This window comes from Anas platyrhynchos, chromosome Z (genome assembly GCF_047663525.1).
Source record: "Anas platyrhynchos isolate ZD024472 breed Pekin duck chromosome Z, IASCAAS_PekinDuck_T2T, whole genome shotgun sequence".
Taxonomy (NCBI): Eukaryota; Metazoa; Chordata; class Aves; order Anseriformes; family Anatidae; genus Anas; species Anas platyrhynchos.
Window position 1 is genome coordinate 37,389,375 of NC_092621.1, and position 17,711 is coordinate 37,407,085.

General features: G+C 38.0%; 1 protein-coding gene across 3 annotated transcripts in view; it reads left to right on the forward strand.

Annotated features, from left to right (window-relative positions):
• The window catches only part of FOCAD (focadhesin), a 117,519-nt gene that overhangs the window by 68,538 nt on the left and 31,270 nt on the right, over positions 1 to 17,711 (forward strand). For all 3 annotated transcript variants that reach the window (XM_038170177.2, XM_038170179.2, XM_038170178.2), the window contains 5 exons: positions 1,727 to 1,915; positions 2,183 to 2,304; positions 13,590 to 13,682; positions 15,479 to 15,567; positions 16,555 to 16,596. In XM_038170177.2, coding sequence (XP_038026105.1) covers positions 1,727 to 1,915; positions 2,183 to 2,304; positions 13,590 to 13,682; positions 15,479 to 15,567; positions 16,555 to 16,596 — 535 coding nt within the window. The remainder of the gene's footprint in view (positions 1 to 1,726; positions 1,916 to 2,182; positions 2,305 to 13,589; positions 13,683 to 15,478; positions 15,568 to 16,554; positions 16,597 to 17,711) is intronic.

Here is a 17,711-nt window from a genome sequence, read left to right on the forward strand (position 1 = left end):
AGAGAGTTAAAAAAAAAAAAAAAAAAAGTATAACAAAAATGTAAAATTCAAACAACAACTAGTTTTATTATTGTTATTCAGAGAGTATCTCTGCAGGAAAGTTGTGAAGAATTTTGTTTATGTAAAGTTGTATCTTTTTTCCTTCAGAATGATTGCAAACTTTAAAATAAGATACCCTGTCATTTGCTTCACATGTAGATGTTCATGAAATCTACCCAGATATTTCAGTGCTTTTCTGTCTGGCAGCCTAGATCCTTGGGTTGTATCTCTTGCACAAAGAATTGATTTTAATGCAATTCAGTCATTTGGCATGACTAGCAAGTGCAGTCATGCCAAATACATGCCAATACAACGACAGTGAGTATTCCTTGTCTTAGGGTGACTCTGTGAATATGGATACTTAACAACAGAGAAAGAAATGAGTTGGCCTCTTACAGAGTTTTTCTCTATTGCTGTAAATGCCCTAAACAGAAAAGCTCTTATAAATTTATAGGTGGGTGGATAGTGTTTTTCTGTCATCAAATTTAGTTTTCTTGGAAGAATATATGTCATTGAGAAATGTGGACATAGATTTATTTTTTTTTTCAATCACTGTAGTGAAATTTGCTAAATGCATTGTGAGGTTTTTGTATGAAATATATTGGCATTATGTGCAGAAAAAAAATCCACAGATAGAGGTACCATTCCTGCCATGATATAAAAACCTATCAGATTTAGACTACTACTCTATTATGAAGTTGATTTGGGAAAGAATATTCCCAAAAAATATAGTAACTTGGTGAAAGTAGGAGATTTAAGGAAGCTCCAGTATAAACCTACTTTATTTCAAGCTGTGAGAGGTATTTCTGGGAACTAAGAAAGACAACTTGAATGATGTTTTGTCTCCTATGTTCTCAAGTTTCTAGTCAACACAGGGCTACATCTCATTTGAGAACTTGTGTGCCAAAGTTTCAAGCCTAGTTACTATAAATCCCCTTAAAACTTGGTTGTATAGTAAAAGCACTAACAGACTCCTAAACATACCAGTTTGGCAAGGTGCTTGAATAATGCTGGCTCTTAGCTGCTACGTACTAACACCATGTATGTCGTATGCATGTGCTTATACAGTAGATACAGAAACAAGATCTTTTTCTCTAACATGTGCCTGTAAGAAGTACTTCAGATTGACTTCACAAATGAGCAGTAGTTTTATATTAATTCTGTAAACTTCAATCCTAGCTAGACTATAAAACGAATGGCTTAAGAGCACAGAATTTAATAAAACAGCATCTACTGCTATGGTCTCTCTGTGTCCCATTTGCATAGACACACTATACTTCCATCCACCCTCTTCATTGCACTTCTCTTAAATCTCCATAAGAACAATCTGTTTTCAAAGACAAAAATTATTACTAGATTGGGAAATATGATTTAAATTTCTCATTTGTTCTTCTGCAAACCTGTGCCAGTGTAACTAGTGTAACAGTAAAAGAAAACAATGATCAGCTCAGAGAGTAGTTCAGGCTATTTTTCTTCTCTGCCCAAGTGTCTGATAAGACATTCAGAGCTTCTTGAAGTTGCAGTGGCAGTTCCTTGACCTTGAGCTTCATTACTGGATTATCTAAGCATACATGCCCTGAAGCATAGATGTCCATCAGCTGGGGTTTTCCATTGTTTGTTTGTTTTCCCAGTTATCAGTCTCTGATGTTGCCTTTCCTCTGTGATCCCATCTTTGTGCTTTATCCAGCATTTGAAGAGTTTGCAACATCACTTGTGAAGCAGGAGATGACCAACATGCCCCGTGGTGTGTATCATTCTGCCCTGAGAGGAGCTGCCACACGCTCAGACCAGGGGAAGACTGTGGCAGGTGTTCCAAATTTCTTGCTGAAAATGTATGAGAGGAACAAACAACCAGGAATGACGCCAGGCCTTGCAGGTAGGGTGCCACTTTCTTGGATTTAAGTACATATATGCACTTTAACCCAATGATTTATTGGATCATAATCTGAGAGTGAATCTGCTTAAGAAACAGTGACATCTTATGCTACTTGCATACGTTTACATATGTCACTTAGGCTTTAAGTTTGTTGATTCGATTTAGTTTTATATCTTTTTGAGTTCCCAGTTGTCACATGTAAAACTTCTGAACTATATCAAGAGTATTTTTTATTGAGCTTTCTTTTTCCTTCCCTCCCTCTTTAAGCTGGCATGCTGCTGTGTTATGATCTTCCAGTCCATATCGGCAAAGATGGCAAGCCTATTAATCGCTTTCTGGCTAGCAGGGGACACAATTTCCAGCAAATGTTGGTAGCGCTCATTCATGAGGTAAGGTGCTAGATTTCCATCCCCTCCCCCCCCAGTTTTTTGGAAGTGTTATGCCTCCTTCTTCTCTCATTTGTTTATGCTAAATAGTAAGAAGTAACTACAGCAATGCCATTTGTGAATGTATCATAATTAACAAAAGTTGCTGTGAAGGATGGTTGAATTGAACAGGTAAATGCATTTTTGAGTGTTTACTGTAAAAATCAGAACAACAAAAAGCTGGCCTTTGCCTTTTTCTGCCTTGCATTGCTGTTTATACCTTCCTTACACCTGTTGTGTCTAACCAGTTCTAGTTGAACAGAAAGTCTGAACAATGATGGGGCTCCATGGGGAAATGACATCTACATTTCCCCTAAGACTTTCTGTTTTATTCTGTCTCTTAAATGTTGCTACTCCCTGACCTATTATGATACCATGCAATCATCTTTGGTAAACTGTAATATGTGTGTGGTTTTGGAGAAAGAGCAAGAAGCAATCTGCTCATTTAATCATTACAGAAAATGAAGTGCTTAAAACCAGTTTTTATAGAGAGATTAGTTATGGTATTTAAATGATTGATTTGAAAGTTGAGTACTTCAGCCTTACAGAACAGAAGGTTCTGGGATGACCTTATTGCAGCTTTTCAATACTTAAAATGGGTTTAAAAAAGATGGAGAGCAACTTTTTGCACAGGCAGATAGTGATAAGACAAGGGGGAATGGCTTTAAACTGAAAGATGTGAGATTTAGATTAGAGGTTAGGAGGAAATTCTTCACTCAGAAGGTGTTGAGTCACTGGAACAGGTTGCCCTGAGAGGTTGTGGGTGCCCCTTCCCTGGGGGTGTTCAAAACCAGGTTGGACAAGGCCCTGGGCAGCCTGATCTAGTGGGTGGCATCCCCATCCATGGCAGGGCCATTGGCACTAGATGATCTTTGGGGTCCCTTACCATCCAATCCATTCTAGAATTCAATGGAAAGTTCATCTTCGAAAATTTCAGAGCAGTAAGACAAAATATGCAATTAAAGAGGACCTAGAAAAAAAAATCCTACTTTTTAGGCCAGTGAGAGGAGTTATTAAAACATGTATAAATGTATTATGTTCTTTTAAAGTTAATCAAAGAATTCGGTTAATAGGATCACTTTGTATTGCTGCAGAGATTAATTATGTGCATTTGAGGATGAATTTTCTGTTCACAAAGCATACGTAACAATGTGTAAAATATGTGTCTGACATAAACAAGAGAGCACAGATGAATAATAATAATAATAATAAAACCTATAAAATTTATATTCCATCTTAGGCAGAATCTCCAGAAATGAAAATGTGTGAATAGCTGGGCATTTTAAAGGCTTTTGTCTTCTCCCCACAGCAATACCAATTCTTGTTGTATTCTTCATGGATAGAAAAACTTAAACAGTTCCATGACTCTTCCTTCCTCCGTTCTATATACCGTTAACTAGAGATTATTTGATTGTAGGCTATTTTGTATGAAAGAGAACAGGGTGGATCCCGTATCGAGACTGAACTAGCACTGTGTAATAAAAAGAACTGTTTCATGTTGTATATGATGCAGAAGTTGGAAGAGAGGGAATGAATGAGGTATGAGTTGCAGGTGGCAACTGTATATCATAGAATCATAGAATATCCTGAGTTGGAAGGGACCCATAAGGGTCATTGAGTCCAGCTCCTGCCACCACACAGGTTTGCCCCACTAGGTCCTGATATCCTGGTCTGCAACTGTCACACAACAAACCAGGAGCCAACGTGCTGCAGAGTTCCTTAAAGATGTTCATGGGACCACTGACAAAAAATCACTGTGTTATAATAATTATAACGTAGGGTTTGAGTTGGAAGCTTGCGTGCACATGGCTTGGGGAAATACCTATTTGTAAACTGAAAGACTGAGCACTTTTGTCTGTGATGGAAAACACACGGGAGCTGTGTTCTGATGCTGAGATGTGTTACCTTGACTCTCTCCTGGCTTTACTGTCATGTGCTGCTTCCTAGTAGTTCACATTGCATTTGTATTGGTTTAATCCCTTTGTCTCTTAGGAGCTAACCAGGCAGTTCCTTCTCTAGCAAAACTGTCTGCAACATAGCTTTCCGGAAGATTTCAGACATACAGTATCACGTGTACCATGCTGAATTTGGCTTCTTCTGCCTAGGTCAGTTTTCCAGATCTGTCTTACCTGAACACTTGCACATGCTGGCATATACGTAAAATTTATACCCTGCCAGAGGGATGTGATACAACATCTCATCATTTTGGGTCCTTCGTACTGAAAAGAACACAGAAATTAATAATCGTATCTTTGGACCACAGTGACACCACATGGGTCGTGGTAGAAATTTAGACTAGATGGTGCGCAGACAAAAGCCAGTCTGCACCAGATGAACTGTGATTTAGAAATCCCTCCCTGTGCTGCTTAATGAAGGTAGTGTCAACAGGCTTGTAAAGTACCTTAGGTGCCAAGACCTCCCTTCCTACCCCCCAAAAAAAGTAATGAGAGATCTTAAGGCATCTAATCAAGTATGCAAATTTAATAGATGTACTTTGCATTAACCTCTTTACTACTAAAGAATGAAAGCATAAACTGGAGATGATATCCCTCACCATGAGAGGAACATGCAGATAAATTCATGAATGTTTTCTAACTGCTTGCATGCTGTAGAGGAGGGCAGCAGGGAAGGTCCACAAGAATATTGACAAGTGTCATTGGAGCAGATTCAAATTAATGAGCAATGAATGAAGTGTAGGCTTGCATAGAATCCAAAAATAAAAGCTTTGCCAGCTGAGTAGTTGCTTCATGTAGTGGGACCTGGGTTCAGTGACAAATATTCTGGAGAAAAATAGACATTTAATTATATGATAATAAAAGACATGTATTAAAGCATTACATAAGCAGAATTACAGTGTTGTGAAGGTCAGTTCTGCTGTTCTTTTGATTCTGAATACTGGATTTTTTGAGCCTTGTGAGTCATATGTTCTTCCCCCCCAAATAAACTACTCTTTTGTAAACACTCAGCTGTTCCCCTACTAAAACATCGATTAAAATCTCTGGTAAAAATTAAAATGATGTGTTTATATACTAGCACTGATTTAAAACATCCAGCAGCTCAGCAAGAACTGACCTTTCGTGAGCTAGCAAATTATCTTTTGAATCATAGAAACACAGCCTTAAAAAGATTTGTTATGACAAAGCATATTTTATGTGAATTTGGTGAACTACAGTTTGTAAGATTTTAAGATACTTAATGTAATATTTCTGTCTTGAGTCATCATCATATATTCATGTGAAAGTCAGTTTATTCAAGGTGTAGTAAAACTAAAAAGAAACTGAAGTTTGTTTAAAATACATAAATACTAACCATCTTAAAGCAATCTTAACTGTACCCTTTTGGTGATAATTCTTAAATATAAAATTTAAACTAAAATGTATTTTTAGTTCTTTCAGATCACATGCCTTTTAAATACAAAAAATATTTTCTTTCCTTTGTTTCCTTGTACATATAAACAGATGGAGTTAATGTTTTCAGGAAAAAGGTATTTGGATCACTGACTAGAACAGAAGTCAATTCCTAAGCTCATCTGACTGATTTTCATGCTTTTTAGTATTAATTTATTTGTCAGTGTTCTTATGGGGAGCAGATTTTAATGGTAAAAACAAAGAGCTTAAATTATAAAGCTTAATAGTAGTGGCATTGGTCTACAAAGACTATGTCAGTAGTACCTAATCTTTGCTTTGTGCACTGGCCAAAGGAATTAACTGTTTCTATGAAGTCATTGCTTCAGATTTCAACACAGCACATTAAACAGTTGTGGGGTTTTTTTATAGGTTTAAGTTACTGGAATGTCATGTCATTGCTACTGCTCTGACTTTTTTTTCTCTTACGGTTAGAGGCATTTTAAGCTACAAAATAAAAAAATTTAAAAAAAAAAAACATTTTATTAAAAAGAGGTCTTATAGTTGCCTCTAAAGCATTGCAGTCAGCATAAAGTTCCAAGAAAATTGTCACATGCATGTAAATGCTATGAAATGAGAATTGCTTGGGAGATAGCAAACATCCCCTTATTTAACCTGTGGAATTTCTCAGCAGTTGTCATTTCCTTAGTTAGGGAATAGCAGTCATCAGTATAAACACCATAGTGGGATAATTAGGTTTGTGTCTGTTCACTGATTGGATGTGAACTCACAGAATATGAGTCTGCAGGTTGCATATCTGTCTGGATCTCTGTGTCCTTAGTTGTCGTTATTGCACCTAGATTTTTGAATACTGTGACACTGGATGCCGCTTGAGGCAACCTGTTTTAATTTTCAGAGATTTGTTATGTGTAAAAGTATGATTCGTGAGATTGTGGGGAAAAAAAAAATAAGATTTGTATGCAGTGGAAAGAATTTCTTCATGTGTGTTTTAAAGTCTGTAAACCATACAATTAATGCAGACCTGTTTTTAGCTCCCATTCAAATCTATCAGCAATAACAGTAAGGAGGCAACTTACAGTTAAACCTTAATGGGCTAGACGGTTTCTATTTTCTGTGTTATCCTAGGTGAAGGATTGGAGACAGCAGTAACATCTGTCAGAATGGTCAGATGAGGGGTGAGACACAGAAGGGTGTTTTTAATGTTCTCTGAACCGGTATCTCATGGGAGGCAGAACATACGTTCAGTAGACGGTGGTGCATTTGAAATCTGTATTTCTCTTTCTCAGTCACTAGTGACCTGAGAGAGGAAGACCATAATTCCCCCAGAAATTGAGATGTTAGATTGCTTATTAAACACAGCTTATTAAACTCTTGTTGAAAGGACTTTTAAAGTTACTGTAATCACACTGGTCAGAAGTCACCTAGGTAATGTGTTTTCTTTGTTTTCTTTAAGGCTATCTGGACCATACTGTGCAAGAAATCTGAGGTTTATCACAGTCACCTGGGCTAGATTAGCCAGTAATTACTTGCAAGTGTTTCAGCCTTTGGAGTAATTCTTTGTAAGGATTTTGGGGAATAATCTCTTAACAGCTTCACTTACCTTTCAAAAATGAATGAGGATGAAGAGTCACATGTTCACACCATGCACCATGTGTTTTGATGGTTCTATGAATGTATGTTTTGCATTAAAGGAAATAAAGCTGTTAGGCCTTCAGCTAGCTACAAAGCTTTTATTTCTCTAATAGAGGTGAAGAGAACAGTTTATGCTACATACAAAAATCACGAGGCAGCCTGCTTTTGGCACACAAATGTGGTAAATAGTGGCTTTGACAGTCTGAAGTGGTGAAGTGTTTTTAACATAAGAGGGGAGGATAGTCTTGCCTGTGTATGTTTATCAATATTGAAGTGCTTGCTCTGTGTTGGAAATCAAGTACTTACATACATATATATAATAATTAACACTTGTAGGCACAATTGCACAGTTGAGTATTACTGGTGAATTGTATAATGTTAAAATACTGCTCAACAAATGATCATGTTAAGTACTGTGCATACTCACAGAACAAGTCTTATGAGGAGCAGCTGAGGGAGCTGGGGTTATCTAGCATAGAGAGAAGAAAGCTGGGGGAGACCTTATCTCTCTGTCACAACTACCTCAAAGAAGGTTGTGGTGGGATGACAGTCAGTTTCTTCACACAGAATCACACAGAATCATCTAGGTTGGAAGAGACTTCCATCCCAAGCAACAAGTGATAGGACAAAAGGGAATGGCCTCAAGTTGCACCAGGGGAGGTTTGGGAAAAATGGAAGTATTTTACAAAAATGTCTTCACTGAAATGGTTGTGAGGTGTTGGAGCGAGCAGGCTGCCCAGCAAAATAACTGAGTCACCATCCCTAGGACTACTTAAAAGACATTTAGATGTGGTGCTTATAGCCATGGTTTAGTGGTAGCCTTGGCAGTGCTAAGTTAACAGTTGGACATGATGATCTCAGAGGTCTTTTTCAACGTAAAGGATTCTATGATTCCAAGAAACATCCTCAGTTTTTATTTTAAGGGCATTCATTAGGTGTGCTGTGATGATGTAAACCTTCAAGCAGTGAAGTGGAAAGCTCCTTCTCTATCTTTCCTGGTTTGATTTTAATGTAATCAGGAGATTCGAGGACTTATTCAAACCTTGTCCCTGAAGCACTTCAAGATGGTAATTGGTTTTTCTAGAACACAATTCTCTGTAGTGTATTCATCTGTGCCTAGGTACTTCAGTGGATGTGTGGTCATTCTACTCTGCTGGCAGCTGAACTCTATCATAGCTTCTCTCTCATTCTCCCTCCTCAAAGGAAGAGGAGGAGAAAATGTAATGGAAGAGAGGACTCAAGGGTTGAGATGAGGACAGGTAGATTGCTCACCAATTATTGTCATGGGCAAAACAGAATCAAGGAGAGAGACTAGGGAGATTAATATAATTTAATACCTATCACTAGCTGAGCAGCACACTGAGAAACTAAAAGCAAACTAAAAACACCTTTCCCCTACCCACCCTCTTCTACCTCCTCCCCCTGGTTTGTGAAGGGGAACAGGGAAATGGGGGCTGTGGTCAGTCCCTGATGCTTCATCTCTGCTGCTCCTTCACGGTCACTCTGCTCCACGTGGGGTCCCTCCCATGGATGCCGTCCTTTCCAATTTGATCCTGCGAGGGCTGCCCACAGACAACAGTTCTTCAAGCACAGCTCCCACACGGCTCTGTACCACAGGGTCCCCAGGAGCAAACTGCTCCAGCACAGGTCCCCTATGGCAACAGCTGCCCCCAGACCCTCTGCTCCTGCATGGGCTCCTCTCCATGGGCCGCAGCCTCCTCCAGGTCACATCCACCTGCTCCACCGGGGGCTCCTCCACCCACGGGCTGCAGTGCAGAGATCTACTTCGCTCTGCTTCTTCAATGACTGGTGTCTGCAGTAATGTTTAGCTCTCATATTTTCTAACTCCTCTCTACCAGCTGCTGTTCTGCAGCAATTTTTGTGTTTGTTTGTTTTGTTTTGTTTCTAATCCATGTCTTTAATCTGCTCTCCCAGGGGCCCAACCAGTCTCTCTCACAGACTCAGCTCTGGCCAGCAGTGGGTCCCTTTTAGAGCCAGCTGGAGCTGACTGACCTGACACGGGGCAGCTGCTGGGCTCTTCTCACTGAGGGACATCCCTTCAGCTCCTCTGCTACCAAACCCTTGCCATGTAAACCCAATACAGGACGTAAATTCAGATTATGGACTACTTTGTGCTGGCTTCCAGTAATTGGAATTCCACTATTAATAATTCCATTATTCCGCTAATATTGAATGCGTCTCCTACAGTGATGAAACAGTGTTCAGGAAATAAGTTTGCTGACAGGTTTTTGTGAAGCTTCTCCTCAGTATAACATGGTTTAGAGAAGGACAAGGAAGAGAGGCAAGTGTTTTCACACAAAAGAATACTGGGAAGAGTGGTTGGAAGTGTATGCATAGAAGTATGTTAACGAAGACCCTCTGAGCAAAATTTAAGAATCAAAGAGATGCTACTTCACTTCTTCATTGATATGGAAATGTAATGCTAGTCTTATTTATGAAATCACTGGTGCCACACTTTATATGTCCCCTATGTGAGAAGGGCATTTAAATACATGCCAAGACACTTAATTAACATGATTAATGTCTCAAAGATGATTTCCATAGCCACACATTTGTTAAAGAGATGATCTGAACCTAGGGGCTATCTGAATTGATAAGGTTTTCTAGGTAGGAACCTATTGTGTTGTAAAGAACGCATTGTAATTCCCATTCTTTCTGCACAATAAACGATTTTAAAATGGGTCATAAATATTGGTATCACAGTTTCTAAGTCCTGAAGTTTGCTCTTTAAGCAGTATTATCTTTACTAGATACCCAGGGAAACAATAGAAACAGGGTTTATTTCACTGTTACCTAAACTTGTTTTGTGTGCCCTCTGCTGGCACACTCATTACCAAACAAGTGAACAATATATACAAAGATTTGTGGCAATACAAAAGGATTTGTGAAAGAAAACTCATCCAGATCTTGTCATGATGTTTGATTTTTATTGGGAGTGCTTTTTTTAGTCTGAAATGACTTTCCACTCTTGCAGAAGAGTCCACATCTTGTGCCATGTGTGTTCACTAGTGCTGAGGTACAGGAGCAGCATCTCCCATGGTTTGTCAGAGCTCCCTCTCGTGGATTTGGCCACCAAAGTCTCTGCTTGTGTTGTCTTTTCAAGGAGATGTGTCCTGAAGGTTTTAAGCATTGTTCAACAAGAATAGATTACTATCACCTAATTCAAAGTGTTTTTCATTGCTTCAAATATCAGGCTGTAACTCTTCCTTGAAAGGTGCTTGACAGTCTGATATGGCTATACTGACTCCTAAGAACATCCATGGACCAGGTGTGGCAGGGTTTCACAACCACTTACAGGTGGTTCAAAAGTCTCCTGAGCATTTTTCCCTTTCCCACCCCAACACTGTCTTCTTACACATAAATTACACTCTAAAAAGAATCTGAATTTTGCTAATGTTCAGCTTTGTCTATGCTTGCCTAGTGTTAGTTAACCAAGTTAACCAATGCTTAATGCAGCCATTATTGTGTGTTCACTGATAGAGGAAAAGTAAAAACAACTGGTATTCTGTACTGAAAAAGGGGGTGTCAACACAGTTTGTGATAATCTTTAGCATCATGTCCAGTCATTTTCAGTATTAGATGATTTTTACTTTAGTGTTCTTTGCTTTGTGGTGCTACTGTGTCTTCTGTCTTCCTCTCATTCCCCATGTTCATAAAATGTTTAGTGCTATGAAAAAAGTTAATTCATCAAGAGCTGCTCAGCTGTTCCACTGGTCATTGAGTACATGTACAAATTTTAGGTAAGATGTACTGCTAATGCATTCCTGATCAGACCATGTTAAATGCAACAACAGACATTAAGCTGTCTTTTTCCTATGGGAGCAGCTCAGGTGCTTTGAAGGCCTGTTCTTTATCTACTGGACAAGTGTAGATTATGTGATGAATTTCGTAGATGTACGTTCAGATTTGTCTGGTTTCTTGCTGAAGTCTAAATCAGTTTCAGACTGGAGGCAAAGTGTGAGATTGATGCTTCTGCAGATTCTGTGGGAACTTAACACAAATAATTCTGACTGGAGCCTGGGCTACTCAGCAACTTGCTGAAGAAGTTGATACGCAGAGGTGAGACAGGATCTGTGAATAAAATTTTGGCTAGTGTTAATAAAATAGTGCATGAAGAAAAAGGACTAGTGTTATCGAAGCATTTAAATATGAGATGTGTTTTTCTGCAGGGTGTTTTTCTGTTGGCTTTGGGGTGGAGTATGTCCTCTCTTTTGGTTGATTTTGGATTGTATTTACTTGTGTAGGAATATCAGTGCTTACTTGTAACTATTTTAACTTCACATGGTAACAATAGCCATGGAGCTTTAACATAGTCCTTTGGGTTTTGTTATAAGATCCATGTAAAAAAGTAATGTTATTTGCTTTATGTAGACCATGAGGGGCATAAAACAGAGGAAGTGAGAGAGAAAGATGTAGGAAAATAATTAACAGGTGAGGCAAGTTCATTTGTTTATCTTAATTGACTGTTGTGTACAGAGGAAGTCACTGGAGCACAGCAGAGAAAGGGGACTTTTGCATACCTTGAGACATGGAGTGTTTCACATGTTGAACAGTTGCTAGTCTTCATAATAAATCAGGAGGAATAAAAAAAAAAAGGAGAAATAGTAATCTTGCGAGGTTTAATCCCAGAAGGTTCTTTGCTTTAGGCTTTGCACTATGTTTGATCATAGCTACAGGATGAGTTTTTCTGTAACTCAGAAAGCCTAGTGTGTTCCTTTAATTTAGAAGTGAAAAGTGCAGGCCTTAGACAGTGACTACTGTAATATATCCATCCCATCTCACCTCAGCCTGACATGTTTGCATTTCCATTATTAAAAACTTGTTATCCAGGAAACTGCTGAGGTTAAATAACTCATTTCCAGTGGATTGATGATGATTGTGATGACATTTTTTCATCTTCTTGGTAGAGGCAGACAGTAGAAATAATTGAGTGGTATCAACAAAAATCAATTCTTTATTTCCAATGAAGAATACAAGGAGACAACATTGCAGCACCATTGCTTCTGTTACAGAGCTTTTTTCTTTCTTTTTTTTTGTGGCTTTGATAACGTGGCTATTTAAAAGGTGAGAACACCTTAACTCCTTCCTTCTTTATTTTAATAAAAAGTTGCTGCAATTAAAACAGTTATGGAGTGAGGAAAAAAATAAAAAAGGACTATGCCAATTTATTTGTTTTGATGCACATTTTTGTGGATTCATGTAGTTTGATTTATAAATTCCATGATGCGCAAACTGGTGGAGAAGGTGCATATGGCACACACCTGAGGTCAGGAAAAACAGTTTTTTGTGGCTTTGAATTTGTAGCCCATTGTGTTTAATCTACTACTGTAGTTAATAAGCTATCAGTAGCTAGAAAATGGTTTCTTACTGAGATCACCCAACTCATTTTTGTTTTTCAACATGCTCTGAAAATGTCTTTAAGTCACCGTTTGTTATAGTACTTACTGGAGAGAACAACCTTGAGTTCCCATGGACTGTGCACATACATCAGATTGTACAGCTCACTGTTTGAGTCATTCTCTTTTTGTGAAGCAGAAACTGCCATGTCTGTGTGAGATATGGAGGTAGGCAGGGACAGCTGTTGTGTATTTATTTAAACTGTCCTTGAGGTAGTGTTGTTTTCTTCCAGTTAATTCTGAAATGGTGTTTCCTAGAAAGAAACTTTACAACTCCTTTGTTTATTATTTTTTTAACAATTATTTTCCTTAAAGGAAGTTTGAATTATGTACTTGGACATAATTATACCAACCCTAGTTATTTATAATGATTCCTTTTCAGTAGTCTCCCCAATATTTAGGTTGTCATCTAAATGCATTTATTATTCACATCTGTTTAAAACTTTTAAAGCAACTAAGATTTACAAGAGCGATCACAAGCATAAACTGCTCTGTTATCCTTGTTATGTATGCATTTTTGTCTACCAGTGCTACCATACTGTTGTGCTTATTGTCATGTGCAATTCCAGTGCTCTCTCTGGGATCAATTATCTAGTGATCTATCTGAAGCAAATAGTTTTGGCTGACCTGGGTAATGAAGTTGCAAAGTAACTTGATGTGGGTAAAACCAGGAAGGAGAATAAAATATGTTACCTGTTTTTGTTTTATACAGCCATGTATACTGTCCATTGGGCATTACCAAAATACTGTCTGCAAACCACAGGTCGGAAAACATATGTTCAGTATACATTAGACTTGCAGTAATCAATTCTACCCTTTCTGGTGTGTTGCACAGGTTAACATTCAACCTTCTGAATGGCATCGCTCTATACTACTGCCACAGTCCTGGTTAGGATTCATGAGTCGAACCTACAATGCAGTCCTACAGGTAATTCTGAGGTACAAAATACTGTGCATACTAATGTTCATTCAAGCTGTATGGATTTTCATTTCTAACAGCAAGAGCTTCAATCATCAGTGCAGGTAACAAAAATTTAAAAGTAAAGCTTTATGTGTTCAATGCAAATTATGAAAAGAAAATAAAAATTGAGTTTTCAGGCAGCACAGTCTGAGGTGCTTTGTACAAGTATAATTTCTGCTCACAGTTCTGGTTCTTGCAGCCTTTTTCCTATGTGAAGTACCACTAAGGTCAGTTCCAATTGCAGGTGACTTTTTAGAATGGGAAATTTTGTCTAGACTTCTGTTCTATTATTTTGGATAGGAATTTTCCAATAATGGTACCACAAAATGATCACAAGCTACTGAGAAATCATTAGTTGAATATAACTTCTCTTATTCAGCATGTAATGTTATCATATTGTAAGGACTCATCTTTGATTCTTCCAACTGATCTAATGATAGGGAGTACAGGAAATACCTTAAAACTGCTCTTTCATTAGGTTAGCTGACCTGGTAGATAGAGCAATGTTGGTTCTTTTTTTTTTTTTTTCAGTAGAAAAATGACGTAAAAACTAGTGACAAATTGCTCCCTTATAGAAGTCTCCCTTTGTACTGTTTCATACTGTTTATGTTTCCAGGTCACATCAATGTTTTTCAGTATGAGCAGCTCAGGGTGCTGAGCAAAACAGATGCTCTGACTGTTCCTTTGCTATGCAGTAAAACATATGCAGAGGTTTGTAGAGTCTGTGCTGGGTTATCCAAGCATACTCTTCACAGTTCACCAAAGTACTTTTTTTGAGGATTTTTTTCTTTTGGACATCTGGAAGTTCTCCTGTCTTTAGTATGTCTACTCAAATGATTAAGCACTTGTGCCAATTTGCACGTTCAGAATGATTGGGAACTCAGCTTCATGATGATCCTACAGTTCTTGATTTAGTCCTGAAATCAAGCCAGTGTTCACTTGTTTGGGAGTATTGCAATAGATTTAAACATACTGCAAAGCCAAGGAATTTCTCATTGAAGGTTATGCTTCTGACAGCAGGGCATAATTTTTCTGCAGCTGTCTCTATAGTCATTGTATCATACCTGTTGCTTTAGTCTCTGGGAGTGGACAGTCACCTTCTGAGTGACATCTATATTTGGAGGATTGACAATCTTTTATTCTCAGGTTTTTATGAAACACAGCTTATGTGTCTATTTTTCACTTAAGGCTTAATAAGCAACTGAAGAGCAGCAACTGATAACCCTAACAAAATGAGCTGTATTTGTCTCAAGGTTTGAGAATGAGCATAAGGCAAAGCTGCTTAATAAGTTTAGATAACACATGTGGCCAGAATCCACGTAACCTCCTTTGAGGTACAGAATAAACTGTAGTAGAAGGAGGCTGAGATCATAAGAAGGAAAAGGATGAGGAATTATTTTTTAAGTAGTGAATCAAGAAAGTAATTTTTTTCTCTCAGGACCCATTTTAGGTGCTAGGCTTCTCTATTTCATTCCCTGCTTGTACACTCTCCACTCCCAAAGGAAGCTTTTCTCTTTCCATAAATCTCTCAGTATCTGTGACCATTTGTGCCATCTGCAGGTGCTTTTCTCGCTCAATTCTTTTATTTTTTATTTTATTTTCTTATATATTATAGTGGGATCCCATGTCAAGAACAATGGGGGTCACTTACAAAGTAGCACTCAAGGGAAAGGTTACATTTGTTACCCAAGTGTTCCCTGAAAAAATCTTAACATCGATTGGCCATGTAAGCTCTACTTATGACTTATGCTATGATTCTGCAGGGGAGACAAGCAAAGTTGGAGATGGACTTAAAGCAGGGAAAAGAGGATCTTGAAGATGTACAGTACAAGCAGTTTACAGCATGGCTCTGGTAAGGAATTGCCTGCCTGCTCTTTACAACTTGTAATGGCAAGTGAGGGGGCAGAAGGTGTAGACTTTAGTGCTAATGCTTTATTGTGTAAGTACTATGTAATTCTACGTTGATATTTGTCAAGTTGATGTCAGTGTTTCCAGGCTAAGTGGGTTTGAAACAGCATACTTAGATGGAAACCCTGACTGAATTTCTTTTAATGCCTGAGTAACATGTATCTCGGTGGATATGAATCTGTTTTATGAGGCATGCATTTTTAGACCTCTAATAATGTGTTATGGAACTGTGATTGGAATGTATCCTTTTGTGTAGGGTGACAGTCATGGCCAGGATTTATGGATAGGTATTGTATGTTGTGGTGTACAAAGATCTCTTTCCTCACCAAAACCTGACTAAGTAGAGGATTCACCGCATCTCTGCTTCTGTCTGAATGTGAATGTAAAACTAAACAAATACAGAAAGTAGCCTATTATAAATTGAGTACAGTCATATGTACAAAATTCCAACTACTCCTTTTGCTTTCGTTTAAATGGATTCAGTTTTCTACAGTCCTTAATAGCATAACTGTCCATAGTTGGTTCCAGGAGAATGACAAGTGTTGTATAAATTGTTACAGTTGTCCGTTGTAAAACATTCTCATTTTATTATGCCAAGACATAGTGTGGTGATTTGGATGCCTATGTGTAACAGTGCAAAGAATAGATTTATGACTGTTGAATAAATCTGCATTTTGCAAAAAGTAGTATGAAACCAAATAAGGGCCATTTACAAAGCACTGGTAGTGCAAATTAGCATGAAGGAACATTGAGTGTTAGTTGAGCACTTCTATGATTTTAATACCTGTGATTAATTTGTGCGAAGCCTTCTAATAGCAATTTGAGATAACTGTTGACCTAGAATGGGCACATGTAAGGCACAAAAGGAAATCAGCTGAACTCTTGCTGTAATATAACAATGTGGTCTAAATTTGTGCTGTTTCTGTTGCAGGGTCAGAGATATGTTGACTGATGTCATCAAAGGTGCTTCAAAGTAAGAGCTACTTATTTGTCACAGATGAGAATGAGTTCTGTTTTGTGGCAGATGATGCAAAATATTTCCCACAACAGATTGTCTACCAATTTCATGTTTTCACATGACTGCTGCTCAACAAAGGAACTCATCCTCACCTTGTTATTTGAGCATCTTACCGCTGCCTTTGTCTATTAGAAAGGCTGTTGGGTAATATTTTGAGTAAAGACTGTATAGTACTGTAGTCTCTTCTTTTTTAAACAGCAAACTCTGTCTGCCTCAAATTGCTTTGTGTATATAGAAATTGGCTGGTCTGTAGTGTACCAGTAGCCTTTCAAAACTATCCCAGTTTCTGTTAAGGTCCTGTGTCTGGAAGCCCACAAAGTCAAGTAATTACATGTTTTCAGATTGTAACAAGGTTGTTAATTTGATATTAGAATTGGCACGTGGCTTTCAGGCAGGAATGCGTGCCTTAACCTTCCTTCATATGGTAGCTTGACTTTCTCCTATCACTCTCCGCTAGCAGCTTTCTTCTTATGCTTTGCCCTTGGTTAGCCTGAAATTGACCACTTGCACCAGGTTAAGGAAAAGCATTAAAAGCAGTGATTCCTCAGAACATCAAGTGCTTATAAATCATAAAAATGTCATCCATGGAAGAGTTACAGTGAAAACTCATTTCAGTGTATTCTTGTAAATGAGGAAAAGGTTACTTTGTCATGCTTCTGTGAGCTGAAGGCTCTGGATATTTTAATCAAGACTTTCTATAAGGGTTTAATCTCTCCTGCCTTTTTTAACTTACTGTTGTTCAGGTATTTCTAGCTGCTCAGTTTTCTTGCATATCAGCCCATCTTGAAAGGATTCAGCTAAGAAGGGATGAAACTGGGATATCTGTTTGATATTTTAGCTACTCAATAAATACCTGTGTTAAGATAACGTAGCAGCAAGAGATAAAGGAGGAATAAAATAATAATCATATTATTTAGTACTTATATGTTTACAATTATTAATAAATTAAACATATAAAAATCAATATATATATTCTGTGTCTCAGAGTGAAAGCTATGATTTTAGTTGTAAAAGTTCATTAGGAAAACTAATTCAGGTGGTAGCATTTTGCAGATTTGGGAGGAAGTGGT